The sequence below is a fragment of the Physeter macrocephalus genome, chromosome 11 (assembly GCF_002837175.3).
Source record: "Physeter macrocephalus isolate SW-GA chromosome 11, ASM283717v5, whole genome shotgun sequence".
NCBI classification, from domain to species: domain Eukaryota; kingdom Metazoa; phylum Chordata; class Mammalia; order Artiodactyla; family Physeteridae; genus Physeter; species Physeter macrocephalus.
The window spans coordinates 157357648-157376265 of NC_041224.1; the positions used below are offsets into that span (position 1 = coordinate 157357648).

General features: G+C 39.2%; 1 protein-coding gene across 4 annotated transcripts in view; it reads right to left on the bottom strand.

The window, feature by feature from the left end:
- SPTLC2 (serine palmitoyltransferase long chain base subunit 2) overlaps positions 1–18618 on the bottom strand; it is a 122869-nt gene that overhangs the window by 77739 nt on the left and 26512 nt on the right. For all 4 annotated transcript variants that reach the window (XR_003682094.2, XM_024134240.3, XM_055088651.1 and 1 more), the window contains exons 3-6: positions 8110–8264; positions 6014–6162; positions 3746–3870; positions 2175–2268 (exon numbers count right to left, since the gene is read on the bottom strand). Coding sequence is in view for 3 of the 4 variants with exons in the window: in XM_024134240.3 (XP_023990008.1) it covers positions 2175–2268; positions 3746–3870; positions 6014–6162; positions 8110–8264 (523 nt within the window). In the remaining variant the exon portion in view is untranslated. The remainder of the gene's footprint in view (positions 1–2174; positions 2269–3745; positions 3871–6013; positions 6163–8109; positions 8265–18618) is intronic.

Here is an 18618-nt window from a genome sequence, read left to right on the forward strand (position 1 = left end):
TGAGCCTGCGCGTCCGGAGCCTGTGCTCCGCAACGGGAGAGGCCACAACAGAGGGAGGCCCGCATACCACAAAAAAAAAAAAAAAAAAAAAAATATACATATATATATATATATATATATATATCTGCCCTGAAACAATGCCCCTACGAACACCCAGCCCCCAAATTTATGCAACATGAAGTCTAGGGTGTGTTTATCAGGGGTGGGAGGCATCCCATCATAAATCTGATTTTATATTCTTTACTGTTCATCACTGAAGGAAGGGGTTACAAACTTACATGAACTTGCTCTCTTCATAAAAGAAGAGAGCAAATTGGTAGAAAAGAGAAATAAGATAATAAAAACACATACTACAAACACAAAATGGCCAAAAGCTGTGACTGTGTTTACAGCTTTGTTATTCATAACAAAACAATCTATCTGGTATCTAACCTAGAGATAGGAGATGCTCCCACAAAGTAAAAAGTCTCATCTGAAGCCACTAGTCTTGCTGCAGAGGGCTATGTGTGGCAAACAGCAGGAGACAAGTAAAAATGGACCCATTGTTTCAGTTTCCTCTGTTTATATACAGAAGGGAAGGGAAAAATAAACACTGATTCAAAATTTTAGATGAAAGGAAATATCTATGGAATTCTTGACCATATTATCTACTCAGGAAAAAAAAATTCAATACCTCTCTCACAGTATACTCTCCAAATCCCATGTAAATTAAAGATTTAGATAAAAATGGGGAAGGCCATTACACAAAATCCAAACAAAAGTCTTAAAACAATAAATGTGACAACATAAACATTTTAATAAGTCTGCACAGCAAGACACTAAAAACAAAGTTAAAAATAAAAAATATTGCAACATAAAGGGCTCTTATAATCAGTAAAGAGAAAGTTTGAAAATGGCCAATTTACAAAGAAATACAGCCAAAAACTCTGTATAAAAAGTTGCTCAACACTTAATAATCAAAGCAATAAAAATTAATATGTTATTGGACTTATTAGATTAGAAAAGATTTTAAATGATGCATAATGGCCTATGTTGGCCTGTGAGTGGAAACAGTCACTGTTTTTGAGTTGAGTTGCTGTGTAAAAATTTGTACCATATTTGGAGGCAATCTGGAAAAGCATAGCAAATTTATACCATTTTAACCATGCATTCTAAAGACTGCTGGGAATTCATCCTAAGGTACTAATCAGACCAGTGAGTAAAAATGTGAATGTTAAGTAGTACTGTTTCTAGCAGAAAAATTCAGAAACAACCTGGATGTTCAAACTGAGGGATGGACTGAATGAGGGCACTGCCTGCCACCCTGGCATTATGGGAGGAGGACAGTCACACGTACTGCCAAAGTTCCTGATGTGTTGCAAGAAAACAGCAAGTCACACAAGTGTTTAATAAATCCCATTTACATAAGACAAAATACTGTATATATCATTCTTACTGTAAAATATTTTAGATAAAGACAAAAGGAAGAAAGTTATTACCATCCATAAACCTTCCATCCAGAGGCACAGACCTAACATTTGGGCGTATATTCTTTTAGACTTTTGTCTATACATGTACACAGTTTGGTAAATGATGATATTGAACAGTTTGGTAATCTTTCCTCTCTACATGAGGGTTTTAACTTGGAAAGTTATGTATTTTTATTGGGATTATTTTAATAATGCACAGATATTTCCATTTAGGGAGAAAGGTCTGGCTTAGTGCCACTCTTCTCCGTGCTTTTACAGCACCTGTTCATATCTGCATTTCAGTATTCGTCTGTTGTATTCTAACTACTGGTTTGTCTACAGTCTCTTTAGCAACCAGTCAGAGATCCTTGAGATCAGGGAGCTTGCTTTATTCACCTTAATACCCCTAATGTTATGGCAAGACACACCACAGGCATCTAGCAAATGCACACTAAACAAGTGACTTGTAAACAAGGAAGATGAGAAAGTTCAAAGTCAAAAAAAAGAACAATGTTTTTACTTTGTACCAAAAGGCTTCCTTCAGCCTTTATTTTTATTCCAATGAGAAAGATAATAACTTTTAAAAGACTGGACAAGAAAGACATTTTAAATGTTGCTACTTTAGTTTCACTTATATTTCCTATTAATGTAATTAATGTTACCACTGCCACTAATGCAAAGAATATTAAACACTAAAGCCAGCAGTAAATTCCACAACAAACTCACTGTTGTGTTTGAAGACTCGAATGGTTGCTCCTGAGAGTCTGGCTCCTAGAACCAGTGATGCATGGTTCAGCTCATCGCTCAGAATCAGGCAACCCTGCAAAACCACAAGCACAGGAAGGTAAGAAGCTGGGGGGAAAGGTTTAGTTAGACAAACCACAAAATGCTAAATCATTAATAATTATATCTTATTAAGGAAAGCCTGCACAATGGCAAAGTTATCAATCTGTTCTGAAATCTTTGTTTATATTATTATACTAATATTATATATGATATTGATATTATATATAATATTTATTAGTTTATTATATTATAATATTATATAAATCATGATTACTGTTCACATGCTATAACTTTTTCCATCCTTTTACTTTTAACCTGTGTCTTTAATTTTTTTATTTTTTTTTAAATTTTGGCCATGCCGTGTAGCTTGCAGGATCTTAGTTACCCAAATAGTGATTGAACCTGGGCTCACAGCAGTGAAAGCACTGAGTCCTAATCACTGGACCAGGGAATTCCCTGTGTCTTTAAATTTAAAGTAGGTCTCTGGTGGAAGCCTATTTAATTTTATCTAGTCTGACAATCTCTATCTTCTAATTGGAATATATAAACCATTCATATTTAATATGATATCAATATAGTTGTGTTTAAATCTCTTCTCTTGCTTTTTGTTTTCTATTTGTCCCATCTACTCCTTGAGGAACCATACATGTATGTTAACCTAGTCCAAGTACCTCATTTCACAAAGGAAAATTTGAGGCTCAGAAAGGTTGTGACATGCTCATGGTCACACAGCTAAATCTGACCATATAACCAACCAAAAATATCTCAGGTCTTCTGCTCATTAATACACTGATTTTTCAATATACCATGCCTAGATATCAATGTTAAAATGAGATGTGTAGGGCCAGCCCTTGAGGGCCCTTTCAAGTTGATAGTGCCAATCTGTTAAAATGTGATTTACAAGGTCTCTTATCTTTTATCTCTTCTACTGTCCCCTCACAAACTCTACCCACAGAAAATAAAATACATACATATATATTACTTTCAACTTATTATTTACCTATATTATTACTTTTAACCTATATTATTACCAATATTATACATATATATTATATATATATATATATATATATACACATACATAATTGGCCTGTATATCTCTGAACAACATGCATTACAGTAAGAACAAGTATTAGGGACCTATATATTTTCATATTTTTCTATTAGAAAAAAACACCTGATAATTTCCAAACTAAACATCCTTTCTTCCATAATTTTAGTCTTTTATAAGAATTTATTTTTGAGAATCCCTTTAAAACTGTATGAAACGAAGAAGGCAAGAGTCATCTAATGGAAGGAGAAAAGATCATGGGTTCCAGAGAAAAAGCTTCAACTGATAAAAGTCTCCATGGGATACACTTATACACAAATTATATAAAATTTTATGATAGAAATATCTTTGGGTAAACTATGTTTAAAGTTTACAATAGCTTCTGGCTTGCCTGAATGCCTCACAAAACAAAAGAAGATATATCCGAGGGAGTTTTCATAAATGACAGACTAAATCTTACTTTGCTAACAAGAGCAGGAATGTTCATTGAGTTTGTTGCAAATCCCATGCCATATGTCATAGCAGCTTCCACTCCCAAGAAACTTGCCACAAGCTTCTCTAGTTCTTCATGCTTGTCCAGGTTTCCTGTGTGAAGAAGTTAATGAAGTCAATACCACCAAACCCCAAATTTAAGAATTACTCATTACTTTATAAAAAGAAATCATAGTCTATGTGTTATAACATTTTCAGACTAAGGTCTATGAAGGAGTCAGTATTATAAAGAGTAAAGGCTCATAAAGAATACAATAGTTGAATAAAATCAGATGCAGCACCTGTGGTGGCACTTCTATAAAAAGGGTTGCCAACAATTTCTCCCATTCCTGTTCACACATGCTGGTTCCAAGTCTATGCCTTAAGGGGACTGGCAGCATCTGCTTTTATACATTTGAAGTCAGCTGCCATTTAAAATAGTCTAACTAGCCTGTTGTAAAGACAGATCATGTGGACAGGGAGGGGCTCTGGAGGATGAGGGACTATGGAAGAAAGGGGCAGGGCTCACCACTCAGCTGAGGTGCCAGACATGTAAGTGACACTATCTTGGATACTCTATCGTCAGTCATAATGCTCCACCCAACTCCACATGGAGCCGAGATAAAATGTCAAGTCCTTTCCAAATTACAGAATCACAAGCAAATAAATACATGTTTCTGTTTTAAGCCACTGTTTTGGAATGATCTGTTATGTAGCAAAAGCCAAGTTAAAAAACACCTTCACTCACTTTGTATTATGATTTTACATCAAATGCTCAAATTTTACATCAAGTGCTCAAATCCTTAAGGACCGAACAACACTGATGAATGATAATGACTACATGCAGAGAGAAAATATGCAGAGAAAGAAGACTGCTGAACTTGGATACCATGTGTCCTTAAAGCTTAAGCAAGTCATTTATCCTCTCTGGGCCTGTTTCTTATCTGTTAAATACCAATAATAATATTTGTTTTATCTACCCAATGACATTGTTGTAAAGATCAGAAGGGATAAGACGTTCAAGAAATTTATACAATATAAAGCGCCGTAAAGACGTTAAGGTGGGCTTCCCTGGTGGCGCAGTGGTTAAGAATCTGCCTGCCAATGCAGGGGACACGGGTTCAAGCCCTGGCCCGGGAAGATCCCACAACTACTGAGCCTGTGCTCTAGAGCCCGTGAGCCACAACTACTGAAGCCCACGCACCTAGATCCTGTGCTCTGCCACGAGAAGCCACTGCAGTGAGAAGCCCACACACCGCAGCGAAGAGTAGCCCCCGCTCATCACAACTAGAGCAAGCTTGCGCAGCAACGAAGACCCAATGCAGCCAAAAATAAATAAATAAAATTTTAAAAGTATCCTTTAAAAAAAGATGTAAGGTATGATTACTCTATGTCATCACTGCACAATGCTCCCTTAACCACATCACTGGGAATAGACCCACGTGAAATAATAATGAATTGTTGTTTTAATCTACTAAGTTTTGGGGTGATTCACAGTAATAAACATCCAGAAAGTTGCCTTGTAACTGGCCTAGTTGCTCCGCGGCATGTGGGATCCTCCCAGACCAGGGCTCGAACCCGTGTCCCCTGCATTAGCAGGCAGATTCTCAACCACTGCGCCACCAGGGAAGCCCTGCCTTATAACTTTTATGGTTATCAGTTCTCTTGAACAAAATGGAAAAATTAGGAATCCTCCTTTGAACTTAAATAAATTAAATCTCTTTGTAGAAATCTGTTCACTTTCACATTTTATAGACTTGTAATAATAATAAAAGAGTTAATGTTTATTGAGGGTTTACCATGTTACAAGCACTTTCCATGAATTAGCTTAATTCTTGAAACACCCCTATAGTGTAGGAATTATTATTAGCCCCAATTTACCAGTATGGAAGCAGATTAACGCTCATATGCCCATGAGCTCAGTACTAGTAAGTAGTACTCTCAACCACTATCATTTGCAAAAGCCAATAAAGTCAACATTAAAGTTATAAATGAAGCAAATACTTAATGGAACTTTTCTAGAGATATTCTGTAAGTATAACATAATGGAAAAGATAAATACATCTCAAAACACACCGAAAGCATTAAAATCATCCATCCCTTCAGAAAAATAAAGCATTCTTTACCTGATCTAAACTACATGGCAAAGTATGTATTTGGATGCTCTACACAGTATTCTAGCTCCATCTCAGTATTATTCCCTCCTGAGTAAAAAAGTTAAGAATAAGAACATCAGCTGGCCAGAGCCTACACTTACCAATTTCCTGCCGAGGGCTGCACACTCCAACCCCATATTCCTCCAGGACTTTGGCAGCTGCCTCTTGACATGGTCCAGTATTCCGTGCAAACCCAAGATAGTTGTAGGAACCCATGTTTATAACATCTTTAATTACATTCCCTGTGTACCTGTATTTCAATAGCATAAAAGTTCATGAAACTCAAAAGCAAATCAAATACATGTGATAATAAACTTATTGATAATACAAAAGGAAGCACTATCTATAGGAAGTAGAGAGAATATGGTCTAGATGAAAAGTAACTCAAACTCACTACCAATTAGGAAGACGGAAGTTAAAACAAAATACCAGTTTCTACTTATCAATAGGGATGTTTAAAAACTGACCATATCATGGGAATTCCCTGGCAGTCCAATGGTTAGAACTTGGTGCTTTCACTTCTGTGGCCCTGGTTCAATCCCTGGTCAGGGAACTAAGATCCTGCAAGCCATAAGGCAAAGCCAAAAAAAATTTTTTTTAATTTTTTAAAATAAATAAATAAAAATAAAAACTGACTACATCCAGTGTTGGCCAGAACACTCTCATACGCTGTAGATAAGACTATCAGTCAGTACCTTTCTTTGGAGGGCAGTTTGACAGTACTTCTCTATTAAAAGATATACATATCTTTGACTCAGCAATTCCTACACACATATAAAAGGATATACGCTTAAGGATCCTTTAAGAGTCACTACACAATTTATCTACTGTGTCCCTTTCCCAGGCACACAGACCAGTGACTTTCCACATGGTGGAAGCTCAGTCAGCCTGGGACCCCAAGTGAGGACAACATGGTTCAGAGGCTCCACCGATCTAAGACGGACATGAAGTATGGACAAGAAATAAACTGCTTCTGTCTTAACGCTGAGGTTTTGGGGGTTTTTAACACAGGATGATGTAGCCCAATCTACTCTACATTATATGTATCTATACTGTAGAACACTAAGCAGCCACTACAAAAAGTGAGCTTGTTGTGAATGTACACAAGAAGGATGCTGTTACCAGTATGTTAGCAAGTAAAAAAAGCAAGATATAAAATAATTTCTATAGTATGATCCCATTTTTGTAAATCAAAAACTACCTGTGTGCAACCCCATTAATATACTATATATATATACATGCCATAGAAAACATATGGAGGAATAATATACAATAAACTGATAACAATGGTCACCTCTGGAAGTGAGGATTTGTGGGGAAGTGGATTTGCAAAAGGATAGTGGTTAGCTGTCATAGGGGACCTTCAGTTTATTTGTATTATTTGTCTTTTTTTAAAAAATAATGACCATACAACCATGTAATGCCTGTACAATATAAACAAAACAAAATCTTACGAATATAAAAAGTTTTCTAAACAATTCAATCCATTTAAGTAAAAACACTCCTTGAATCATTTGAGAAATCAAAATATCCATAAATAAATTCAGATAACTGATTCTGGTAAATGGCATAACAGAAAGGATGGTTTTTCTTTGTGTGAGTTTAATAAGTCAAATTTTGTTTTCAACTATAATCCAACACAGTGACAAATGTAGTAGCAAAATGCATTTAAAAAATCTCAGAACTTCCCTGGTGGCACAGTGGTTAAGAATCCGCCTGCCAATGCAGGGGACACGGGTTCAAGCCCTGGTCCGGGAAGATCCTACATGACACGGAGCAACTAAGCCCATGCGCCACAACTACTGAGCCTGCACTCTAGAGCCTGTGAGCCACAACTACTGAGCCCTCACGCCACAACTACTGAAGCCACCTAGAGCCCATGCTCTGCAACAAGAGAAGCCACCACAGTGAGAAGCCTGCGCACTGCAACAAAGAGTAGCCCCCGCTCACCGCAACCAGAGAAAGCCCGCGTGCAACAACAAAGCCCCATCGCAGCCAAAATTAAATAAATACATAAATTTATTTTTAAAAAAATCTCAGTAACAATGAACAATATGCAAGGAAACTAATCATGCTGTATTGTACGCTCAGCTTCCACTCCTATTTTGACAGAATATTCAAATTGCAATACAATATCTTCTGAAGTGAAGAAATTCTTTTTTTGTTGTCAAGAAACAATTTCCCAACCGAGACTCACTTGAATGACCAGTTGTAATCATGAGACTGTCTCTCCATGATGTCCACCCTGGCCCCAGGCACACTGCAGATGGGCCGATTCCAGTTGTCTCTAATCCTCATGTAGAGGTTCCTTGTATAGAAGTTTTCAAAATCCTGATACAATGACACAAAGTCCTGCCAAAAAATGGTGAAAATACTATAAATTAAACTGAGTTCCTTTGAAGTTTTACAACCTCCCTTTTCGTAATGCAAGAGCACTTTAGACTAAGACGTCAATTATACAGAATTAACTGATATGGAAAACATCTGGAAAGGCATCGATTCCTTATGTTACTTTAAAACAACTCAATCAGGTAAAAGTCACTTAGCTTTGACCATTGAGCTATAAGAAATGGTTGCAAGTAACTATCTGACTGCTCGAAAGTAGAGCCAAAGAATTTAACTTAGTAAAGCAGGCCTCATAAAAATACAACCTGGTTTGTACAATTCTGTTATTAAATGGTTTTCCTTCCTAAAAACCTTAAAAACATGGCTCTTCTGCCCCGCCCCCACCAGTAATATATTAGGGGAAATGCCATAAAAACCCCTATAATTCCAGTTTCAACCAAGAAAAATAATTCCAAAATTAAGATTTCATCCTCTGCATATTTTCAAGGATCAAAATGAAACAAATCCAAAGAAAAATTATAAACAAGAAACACTAAAAGGTAGGTTATAGAAAGACACCTACTTGAGGTTTCTTTCCTTGGATGGGCATTTTTTAAAAATCTCAAAATGGGACTTCCCTGGTGGCGCAGTGGTTAAGAATCCGCCTGCCAATGCAGGGGACACGGGTTCGATCCCTGGTCCGGGAAGATCCCACATACCGCGGAGCAACTAAGCCTGTGCGCCACAACTACTGAGCCTGCGCTCTAGAGCCCATGAACCACAACTACTGAAGCCCACGCACCTAGAGCCCGTGCTCCGCAACAAGAGAAGCCACCACAATGAGAAGCCCGCACACCGCAAGCAAGAGTAGCCCCCACTTGCCTCAACTAGAAAAAGATCGCGCGCAGCAACGAAGACCCAGTGCAGCCAAAAAATAATTAAAAAAAAAAATCTCAAAATGAATTTTCATGATCAGGAATTTAAAGCTCTCCTTTCCTCCCTGAAAGTAAGTTATGCTAAAATTTAAGTCTGTAAAAATTAAGTCACAGTGGAGCTTTAATTAATGCATAATGTTCTGCTCAGAACACAGTGACCAGACCACATGAGGTCTACTTGAAGGTTGAGTAAACCAAACAAAAAGAAAACTGTACTACAGCTTTATGATAGCCAGCAAATCACTGAGCTTCTAGCCCTCAGATCTGGCTTGGTGCCAATCTAAATTCATCTTTTAAATAAGGTAGTCAAAAACATTAAAAGTTTAAGCCTTATTCTGTAAAAGATTTTCATTGCTAAAGAAGGCTCTACATAAAACTTTAAAATTAACAACCTTCTATGACATTGGACTCTAAAAGTGCCTACTAAATAAGCCTCACAGTAGATAAAAATCTCCTTAAATAAAGCTAAGCAGAGTCACAAAGTACTCAGGAATTTGTGGTAGCTGATACCATCTCTCCTGCAATTGGTTCTAACATTTACATTTCCTTAAGAGAAAACATCCATAAATAATGTGTCTGTCACAATTGGAAATTTATTACTTAAATACTATGTCCCGTTTGATAGTCTTTTCTTTCAACATACTGGATCAATTAAAACTGGAACAGAGACACCCAAATTCTACTTAAGGACTTTCCTTTAACTATTACTCACCACGCATTTATTTCACAAAGGAAAAAACAAAAAACCAGTCTCCAGTCCTTTTCAATGGGTAAACAGTACTAACTCTTCTTGATCTCATTTCTTTACAGCTTCCTAAAACTGCACATCAATGTTAAAGGTATTAACTCAAATACTTGAGAGAAATACTCCATCATGGACAAATTTTTATTAGCGACAAAAAGCAGTATTTTTTGCTTTTAGTATATAAATATCAGAAAAAAACTTAGAGTCTGGTCCTATCTACCAGAAGGGTTACTAAACCCTAAAGAGAAAAGGGCTGCAGACCAGAATGAGGTGAGCTTTGGGTAACCTGTGACAGAGCTGTCTGAGGTTAGGAGGGCAGGGATGGGCTCTGATCTGAACAGAGAGACCGCCAAGATCAGGGAGCTCTGCCTCTCCTTCCACGGAGAGAACGACTAAGTCCCTGAGAAGGGAAGAGGCTTGCACAGTGAGGAAGTTGTCACAGTGAGGGATGTTAGAGACCAAAAGCAGGTGAGACAGATGGTAGAAGACAGGGACTTGTGGCCAGGGTAGCAGCTTTGACTGCAGTTAGAAGGTTCGGTAGAGATCTGAAGGGATGCTAACCAAACTCGCTGCAGCCTTGTGATGAAGTAAGAAACGGGATGCAAGGGGACCACGATTTGAGGTTCTACTTCTAGGCAATAAGAACGTCTGTTTCTAAAAACATACACACTTTACACTTTAAATATTTTAGGACTAGGGGTAAACTAGAGGACTTATCTTTTCATTCTTTCAAATCTTTTATTGGACACTCAATATATGTTTGCTTCATTGCTAGACTTGGGATACATTAAGGAACAGGACAGTTCTCTCTGCAAACAATGACACCCCACACCCCATCCTGCTCCACATCCCCCTCCCCCTCTTCTTCCTCCTCAGTTTAGTCACTGTGAAATGACTTTAGTCAGGGCCAACCTAATACTCATTTGTTCAGGCACTGAACCAACATTTACTGAGCAGTACTTTCCAGGCACTAAGCAAGGCACTGGGGATAAAAATGAGTAAGACACAACCTCTACACACTGAAGGATCTCTTAATGTAGTGGAGAGGCACACAGATAAAGTTACAACACAATATAACAAGTACTGTAGAGGGAGGCTTGCCCAGAGACAGCCTAACTGGTAGGTGAGTGGCAATGATAGAGTCAAGTTCAAACAGCCTTACGGATACCTTCCTCATGGACACCTCCTGAAGATCTTTACAAACCACATACACTAGCACATATCCATGATAAGCAGAAATAAAACCTAGCTGAGACCACCTTGGATTGTTGGGCTTGAGGTATTCACAAGTTAAGTGACTTCTACTACTGGCCTAAAAGGTAAAATTGAAATTCATGGATTTGTTAATTAGGGATCAGTGAAGACCTTACCAAAAGTAGTCTGGGGTCATCTTAATTACCCAATAAATATCCTTTATTATTTAAGCCTATTTGAGGTTAAGTCTTGTAGAAAACATCCTATATATTGTTTAAAATAAATAGGCACCTATTCTAGTGTCTATACAGGCCTTAATATCACAGGGCAATCTATTAATATATAACCAGTGGGATCTGAAGCACTCCAAAACCCAACACTTTAATATATCTGCAGGAAAGCTATGATTGTTCATACCAAGTGGGATAAAAAAGAGCTGTAAAGAGCAACACATCTGTTCAGGAGGTCAGGTTTTGCCACCAAATGTGTTAAAAACAACTTTTGATTTTCAGATATTTTAGAGTTTTGATTGTAGATATGGGACTGTGAACCTTCTGGAAAAATATAGGATGATCCTGACAAGTGAAATTGTGCCCCAAAGAGTTAACAGAAGTTGATAACTAAGAGAAAGTCTTGAACGTGTCTTACAGAACAACAGATAAGGGAACAGCTTGTTAAAAACCCTTTGCTCGGGCTTCCCTGGTGGCGCAGTGGTTGAGAGTCCGCCTGCCGATGCAGGGGACGCGGGTTCGTGTCCCGGTCCGGGAAGATCCCACATGCCGCGGAGCGGCTGCGCCCGTGAGCCATGGCCGCTGAGCCTGCGCGTCCAGAGCCTGTGCCCCGCAACGGGAGAGGCCACAACAGTGAGAGGCCCGCGTACAGCAAAAAACAAAACAAAACAAACCCCTTTGCTCGTAAACTGCTTTCATTGATTAAGTTCGCCTTAGTTTTTTTCTTTCCCTCTTTTTGCCTCTTTTATAACTGCAGGCCTTCCCAGCTTTCACACAGCCCCAGTTGTTTTAAAGGAACTTGGAGTCAGCTCCTGCCCAGTGTAAGCTGGCTGGGGGCTGCTTGGGACCACTGACCCTAAAACTGGGGCTGCACAGATGTTCAGTAAATGGCCTTTTAACATCAGAGGACCAGAAAACTCCACCCTCAGATCAAGCTAAGCGACGCTAGTTTGAATATGAAGAAGCATGTAACCCAGATGTGCCTGTGCAGAACAAGGATTACCTCACCCTTTCCCTGCCTTTAATCACCTTTCTCTATGCCTAAGACCACGCCTGCTTATACCATAAATATCCCGACCTCCTTGCCTTCAGGGAGGTGGACCTGAGACTTGTTCTTCCATCTCCTCGCTTGGCTGCCTTGTGAATAAACTCTTGCCTGTAAACCAACCGGAGTCTCAGTGTTTGGCTTGCGCCATCTTGGGCAAACAGACCTGGTTCAGTAACACAAGTATTATTCTGGTATTTACATATTTAGGCACCACATTAACCTCTGCACATAACTGAGTTCTGAAAGCTAACTTCAAAAAAAAATCACAGGGGAGAAAGGTTGGGTGCTACCACTTTCAGAAGTTGACTTTATAAAATTTGGCCATGTTCGTTAAGACAATTCAGGCCAACATAGATGCGTGCCCAGATAACTTTTATATGATGAGGATAAAGATGATGAATAATCACATCAATAGAAACAAGAGTTCCCAATTACTAAGTACTAATGATATGTGTTGCCAAGTGCTTCACATATATTTTCTCTTAAGTATCCCTGAACTCCCTTACAGAAGCTATTACTCCCATTTTTAGAAAGGCAAAATGGCTTCCCCACCTAGAGAACTGGCCAGAAGCAGTGCCAGGAACTGATCCAGGTCTTTGAATTCCAGAGTCTATGCTCCTAAACCTAGCCACAATGCCTCCCATTCTGTGCTGCTACTAAGTCAATCTGAAATAACTTTCTACGGCATTCAAAGCACGGTAAGACCACTGGACTATTGGCCTTCCCACCCCTTTCCTATGGTTGGCCTACAGCCAGCATGTGTGTATGTGCAAGCACACACAGAAGCACACAGAAACACACACAGTAATAATGTACAATAAAACTCTTTAAAAAGGTTTATTTTGGGGCTTCCCGGGTGGCGCAGTGGTTGAGAGTCCGCCTGCCGATGCAGGGCATGCGGGTTCGTGCCCCGGTCCAGGAGGATCCCACATGCCGCGGAGCGGCTGGGCCCGTGGGCCATGGCCACTGGGCCTGTGCGTCTGGAGCCTGTGCTCCGCAATGGGAGAGGCCGCAGCGGTGAGAGGCCCGTGTACCACAAAAAAAAAAAAAAAAAGGTTTATTTTGGATATAGCTTTTCAGTGAGAAATCCCAAGGGGAAATAGATGACTGCTCTATACAATGGAATATGATTCAGCAATAAAAAAATGAATTATCGAAATATACCACAACATGGATGAACCTCAAAAACACTCCAAGTGACAGAAGCCAGACACAAAAGATCACACACTGTATGATCCCATTTATATGAAATGTCTAGAGACAGAAAGTAGATTAGTGGTTGCCCAGCGTGGGGTGTGGGAGGAAGGGGTGATTGTTAATGGGTATGGGGTTTCTTCTTCAGATAATGAAAACGTTATAAAATTAGCTTATGGTGTTGGCTGTACACTTTCTGTAAATAGTAATAAAAATCATTCAACTGTACATTTTAAACAGGTGATCTTTCTGGTACATAAATTATATCTTAATAAAGCTATTTTAAAAAAAATTAAGTAGGGAATTCCCTGGCAGTCCAGGGGCTAGGACTCTGTGCTTCCACTGCAGGGGGCATGGAGTAGACCCCTGGTTGGGGAACTAAGATCCTGCAAGTGGCACAGTGAGGCTCAAAAAAAAGGCGACTGCTTGACTGCTGTCCTGGGCTCCACACTTACAACAAAACTATGGAAAGTAGAGCTCTTTTTAAACCCACAGAACTAAAAGACAAACCAATTGATAACCCTCCAGCTTAATATATCAAGCAACTATACTCACTGTTTCCAAAGATACTGCCAAAGTGACAATTATCAGAATATTCTTAGTAAGCTACTTTTTGAAGGAGGTCAAGAATAAATCCTTCCAGGAATTCGAATTAATGTATTTTAATTCTTTTGTATCTTGAAAATTAAAATATATCAGGATACAGATATATAATGTCCCTGCCCAGTATCCTATACCTCCCATTTCTGAATATATGATCATGAACTGTAGAGGTAAATGTTAAAGTTTAGTAAGTGTGTGGTAACTACCTACCACAATTTACTCCTTAGATTTCTAGATATTTCCTATCTAGATATTAGAACATTTTTATTAATTCAAGCTTTTACTATACCTATCACATATATGTTTCTGAACTACTAGCCTCACCTCACACAAAAAAGAAACCAGACTGAGAGTAAACATTTTTATCCAAAACACCACCAATAACAGAAGGTCAAGCAGTAAAGAATTCCAATAATTTTAGCAATTTATATAAAATAGAACACATTTATGCTAACTCATCTTTATTAGCATGACCATGTGGTTCATTTCTACCCAAAGCAACATATGAAGAAGAACTTGCATAAATAGTTTAAACAGGCTCTCTTTTGTAATGGAATGAGGGAGAAAATAAGGATGTGGTTATGAATACTACTCACTCAGAGAAATGAGGAAGTAGCAACATTATATTTGCATTTTATGATCCTAAGCAAGCACTTTCCCTCACCTCTTCCCAGTGTAACACTTTAAAACTGGCCTATCCCTCTCACTACATCTAAACCAGCATCAGAAAACAAACACGATCTGCCATAAGGCTAAAGGAGTCTTCCTTCCCTTCTAATAGCTGAATTTTTATAAGAAAATGGCAGAATTCAGCTGTTTTAACTGCTAATATTATCTACTGCGAAAATCCTACCAAAATGAATTTGAATAAACTAGTACAGTCCTCCCCTAAATAAACTCTAGAGGCAAATGTCCCGCTCCATCCTACATATTTCCTCCTATTACTTCTTTCAAGAATTATTTCCTGGGGACTCCCCTGGTGGCACAGTGGTTAAGAATCCACCTGCCAATGCAGGGGACAAGGGTTTGAGCCCTAGTCCGGGAAGATCCCACGTGCCACGGAGCAACTAAGCCCGTGTGCCACAACTACTGAGGCTGTGCTCTAAAGCCCGAGAGCCACAGCTACTGAGCCCGTGTGTCACGACTACTGAAGCCCGTGAGCCTGGAGCCCGTGCTCCACAACAAGAGAAGCCACTGCAACGAGAAGCCCGCGCACCACAACAAAGAGTAGCTCCCACTCACTGCAACTAGAATAAGCCCGCAGGCAGCAACAAAGACCCAACACAGCCAAAAATTAAAATTAATTTTTTTAAAAAAGAATTATTTCCTGATTAACTCTATGCTACTCAGTTTACTTTCTGTTCCACATCTGCATACAATTCAAGTACTATTTACCTGCATAGTGCTTTGCAAAGGCCCATAATTTTGAAGTGTTTATGTTCCCTCAACAAAATTAGAAACTACTTAAGAAGAAAATCCACATGTTCCAATTCTTTTTTTTTTTTTAATTTATTTTAAGTAATTTATTTTTGGCTGTGTTGGGTCTTCGTTACTGCATGCTGTCTTTTCTCTAGTTGCGGCGAGCGGGGCTACTCTTCGTTGCAGAGCATGGGCTCTAGGCGCGTGGGCTTCAGTAGTTGTGGCACGTAGGCTCTAGGGTGCAGGCTTAGTAGTTGTGGCGCACGGGCTTAGTTGCTCCAAAGCATGTGGGATCTTCCCGGACCAGGGATCAAACCTGTGTTCCCTGCGTTGGCAGACTTCTTCTTCTTCTTCTTTTTTTGTTTTTTTAAATAGATCTTTATTGGAGTATAATTGTTGCACAATACTGTGCTAGCCTCTGTTGCACAACAAAGTGAATCAGCCACGTGCATACACACATCCCCACATCCCCTCCCTCTTGAGCCTCCCACCCATCCTCCCTATCCCACCTCTCTAGGTCATCGCAAAGCACCGCGCCGACCTCCTTGTGCTATGCTGCTGCTTCCCACCAGCCAACTATTTTACATTCGGTAATGTATATACGTCGATGCTACTCTCACTTCGCCCCAGCTCTGTCCTCCCACCCCATGTCCTCAAGTCCATTTTCTATGTCTACGTCTTTATTCCCGCCCTGAAACTAGGTTCATCAGTACATTTTTTTTTCATCAGTACATTTTTAAAATATATATTCCATATGTATGTGTTAGCATACAGTATTTGTTTTTCTCTTTCTGACTTACTTCACTCTGTATGACAGACTCTAGGTCCATCCACCTCACTACAAATAACTCAGTTTCGTTTCTTTTTATGGCTGAGTAATATTCCATTGTTTATACGTGCCACATCTTCTTTACCCATTCATCTGGCGGGCAGATTCTTAACCACTGTGCCACCAGGGAAGACCCCTCCAATTCTTTTACACAAAGTTAAGTACACACAGGCAGCCCCAATACTTAAACAGTCAATTTACCCTCTGGAGACATGAAAAAGTTCCAAAGATAATGTCCTCATTCACAAAATAATTCAGATGCATCCCCATCGGTTCACTCATTCGCTCATCACACTTTGAGACAGCACCAGCTGTGCAAACTCTCCAGTCACTCCCCTGCTCAAAAATGCCCATGACTCCTCATTGCCTACCAAACATTCAAAACACAATTTCTCATACATTCACTTTCAGAGTTCTCCCAAACATTCCTCATGCCTTTGCGTACACTTCTATCCCCTCAGCAGGAACGCTGTCTACACCACAGTCAGCACTCCCCCCACCCCCATCTCTACATGTCAATTATTAGGTCTCTACAGTGTTTAGACACTATGAGAGGTCCCTGTACATAAAGACTTTCTAGTTTGAATATGTGAATAAAACTTTAGCCCCCATCAGTCACAACCACCATCACCTCAGTCTAGCAGGAAGATATTGGTTTGTACACAAGTCATTGTAATACTGTACAACACAGTAAGTACATAGTAAGCTAATAACCTATAGTAAGTAGGCCATACCTAAGGGATGTAAAAAAAATCAACATATTGTGGATGCACCCTACCAGAAAATCTATTGGGATGTACAGGGGTAGAAAAAAGTGAATCAAAGAAATTTAATTTGTTTTCAATGATGAAAATTAGTTTCGCCTACTGGACCGAGTTCTGAATGCAGGGTTTTACTTGCATTAGATAGCCAAAAAATACCTTTTTTTTTTTTTATACAGCAGGTTCTTATTAGTTATCCAAAAAATACCTTCTTAATGAAATGAACTTGTAGGCATTTCAGGGCAATGAGAAAGAGGGCCAACTTGTGGAACCAGGGCTGGGAAGGGTACAGAATGGTTGAGATGAGAGAAGAACGCCTGGATCCTCAGTTCTCCCAGTTTCAGGATCTTCAATCCCTATGCTGACTGGTTTTGGCTTCCTAGTAGCTGATGAGGTCCTTTCCTTTCCCATGTTTCTTGGTGCTTTCTCTCCCTTCCCATGTCTCCGTCATCCATTCCCAGTGTTTACTGGCTCCCCTCTCAGTGGTGATCTTAATGCCACCACATCTGCCTCTCTCCTCTAATGTCCCATGAAAGTGAGACGTATGATAGACAAAAAATTTCTAACTTCTGAATCCCTTCTCTAATCTAGTGCATTCCCTGGGCTAGAGGACAATCCTCTCCATACTTCACATGCCAAGAACAAACAAGTTTGTTTTTCATAAAATCAGGCATTTTTCACTCTAATTCTATTTATTTTTTTAATGAAAAAAAACTTTATTATGGGATAAAGAAAATCTTTTATCATTTTAAATAATAAAATTTAAAACATTAAAAAAAATGCCCATAAAGAAATATTTTGGTTTGGGAAAGAACATAGTGTTCCTTAGTCCAAGACAAATTAGGTTGTTTTATTTTCTTTAATCTTATTGGAGTACAGTTGACTTACAACTATTTTTTTAAGAGTAAATAATACATGTATACTGTACAAAACTCTAGAGGCACAAAGGAGTATGCAGAGAAAAGTGAAGTGAGGTGAATGCCGTCCTCCCCAGAGACAATCAGTATCATCTGTTTACCATACTAAAACAAGATGGTTTTCCACAGAAACAGAGTAGCTCAGCCAAATTCTGCTTCAGGGCTTGTTTTTTTGTGGAGAAGAGGTGATCTGTGAAACAGACATGTATGTGTAATGTGCCTATGTGAAAACACAACATGAGTTCTAAAGAACACAATCTTTCCAGAAGACTGTAGACACAACTTAGGATACAGTATGGTATTGTGAACAGAAAGGACATGGCTTCTGGCTCTTCACAGACCTGTGTCCACATACCAGCTCTGACATTAGGCATCTTGGGAAATGTTACTTAACCTGTGAACTTTAGCTTTCTTGTCCATAAAATAATAGGGGCTTCCCTGGTGGCGCAGTGGTTCAGAGTCCGCCTGCCGATGTAGGGGACACGGGTTCATGCCCCGGTCTGGGA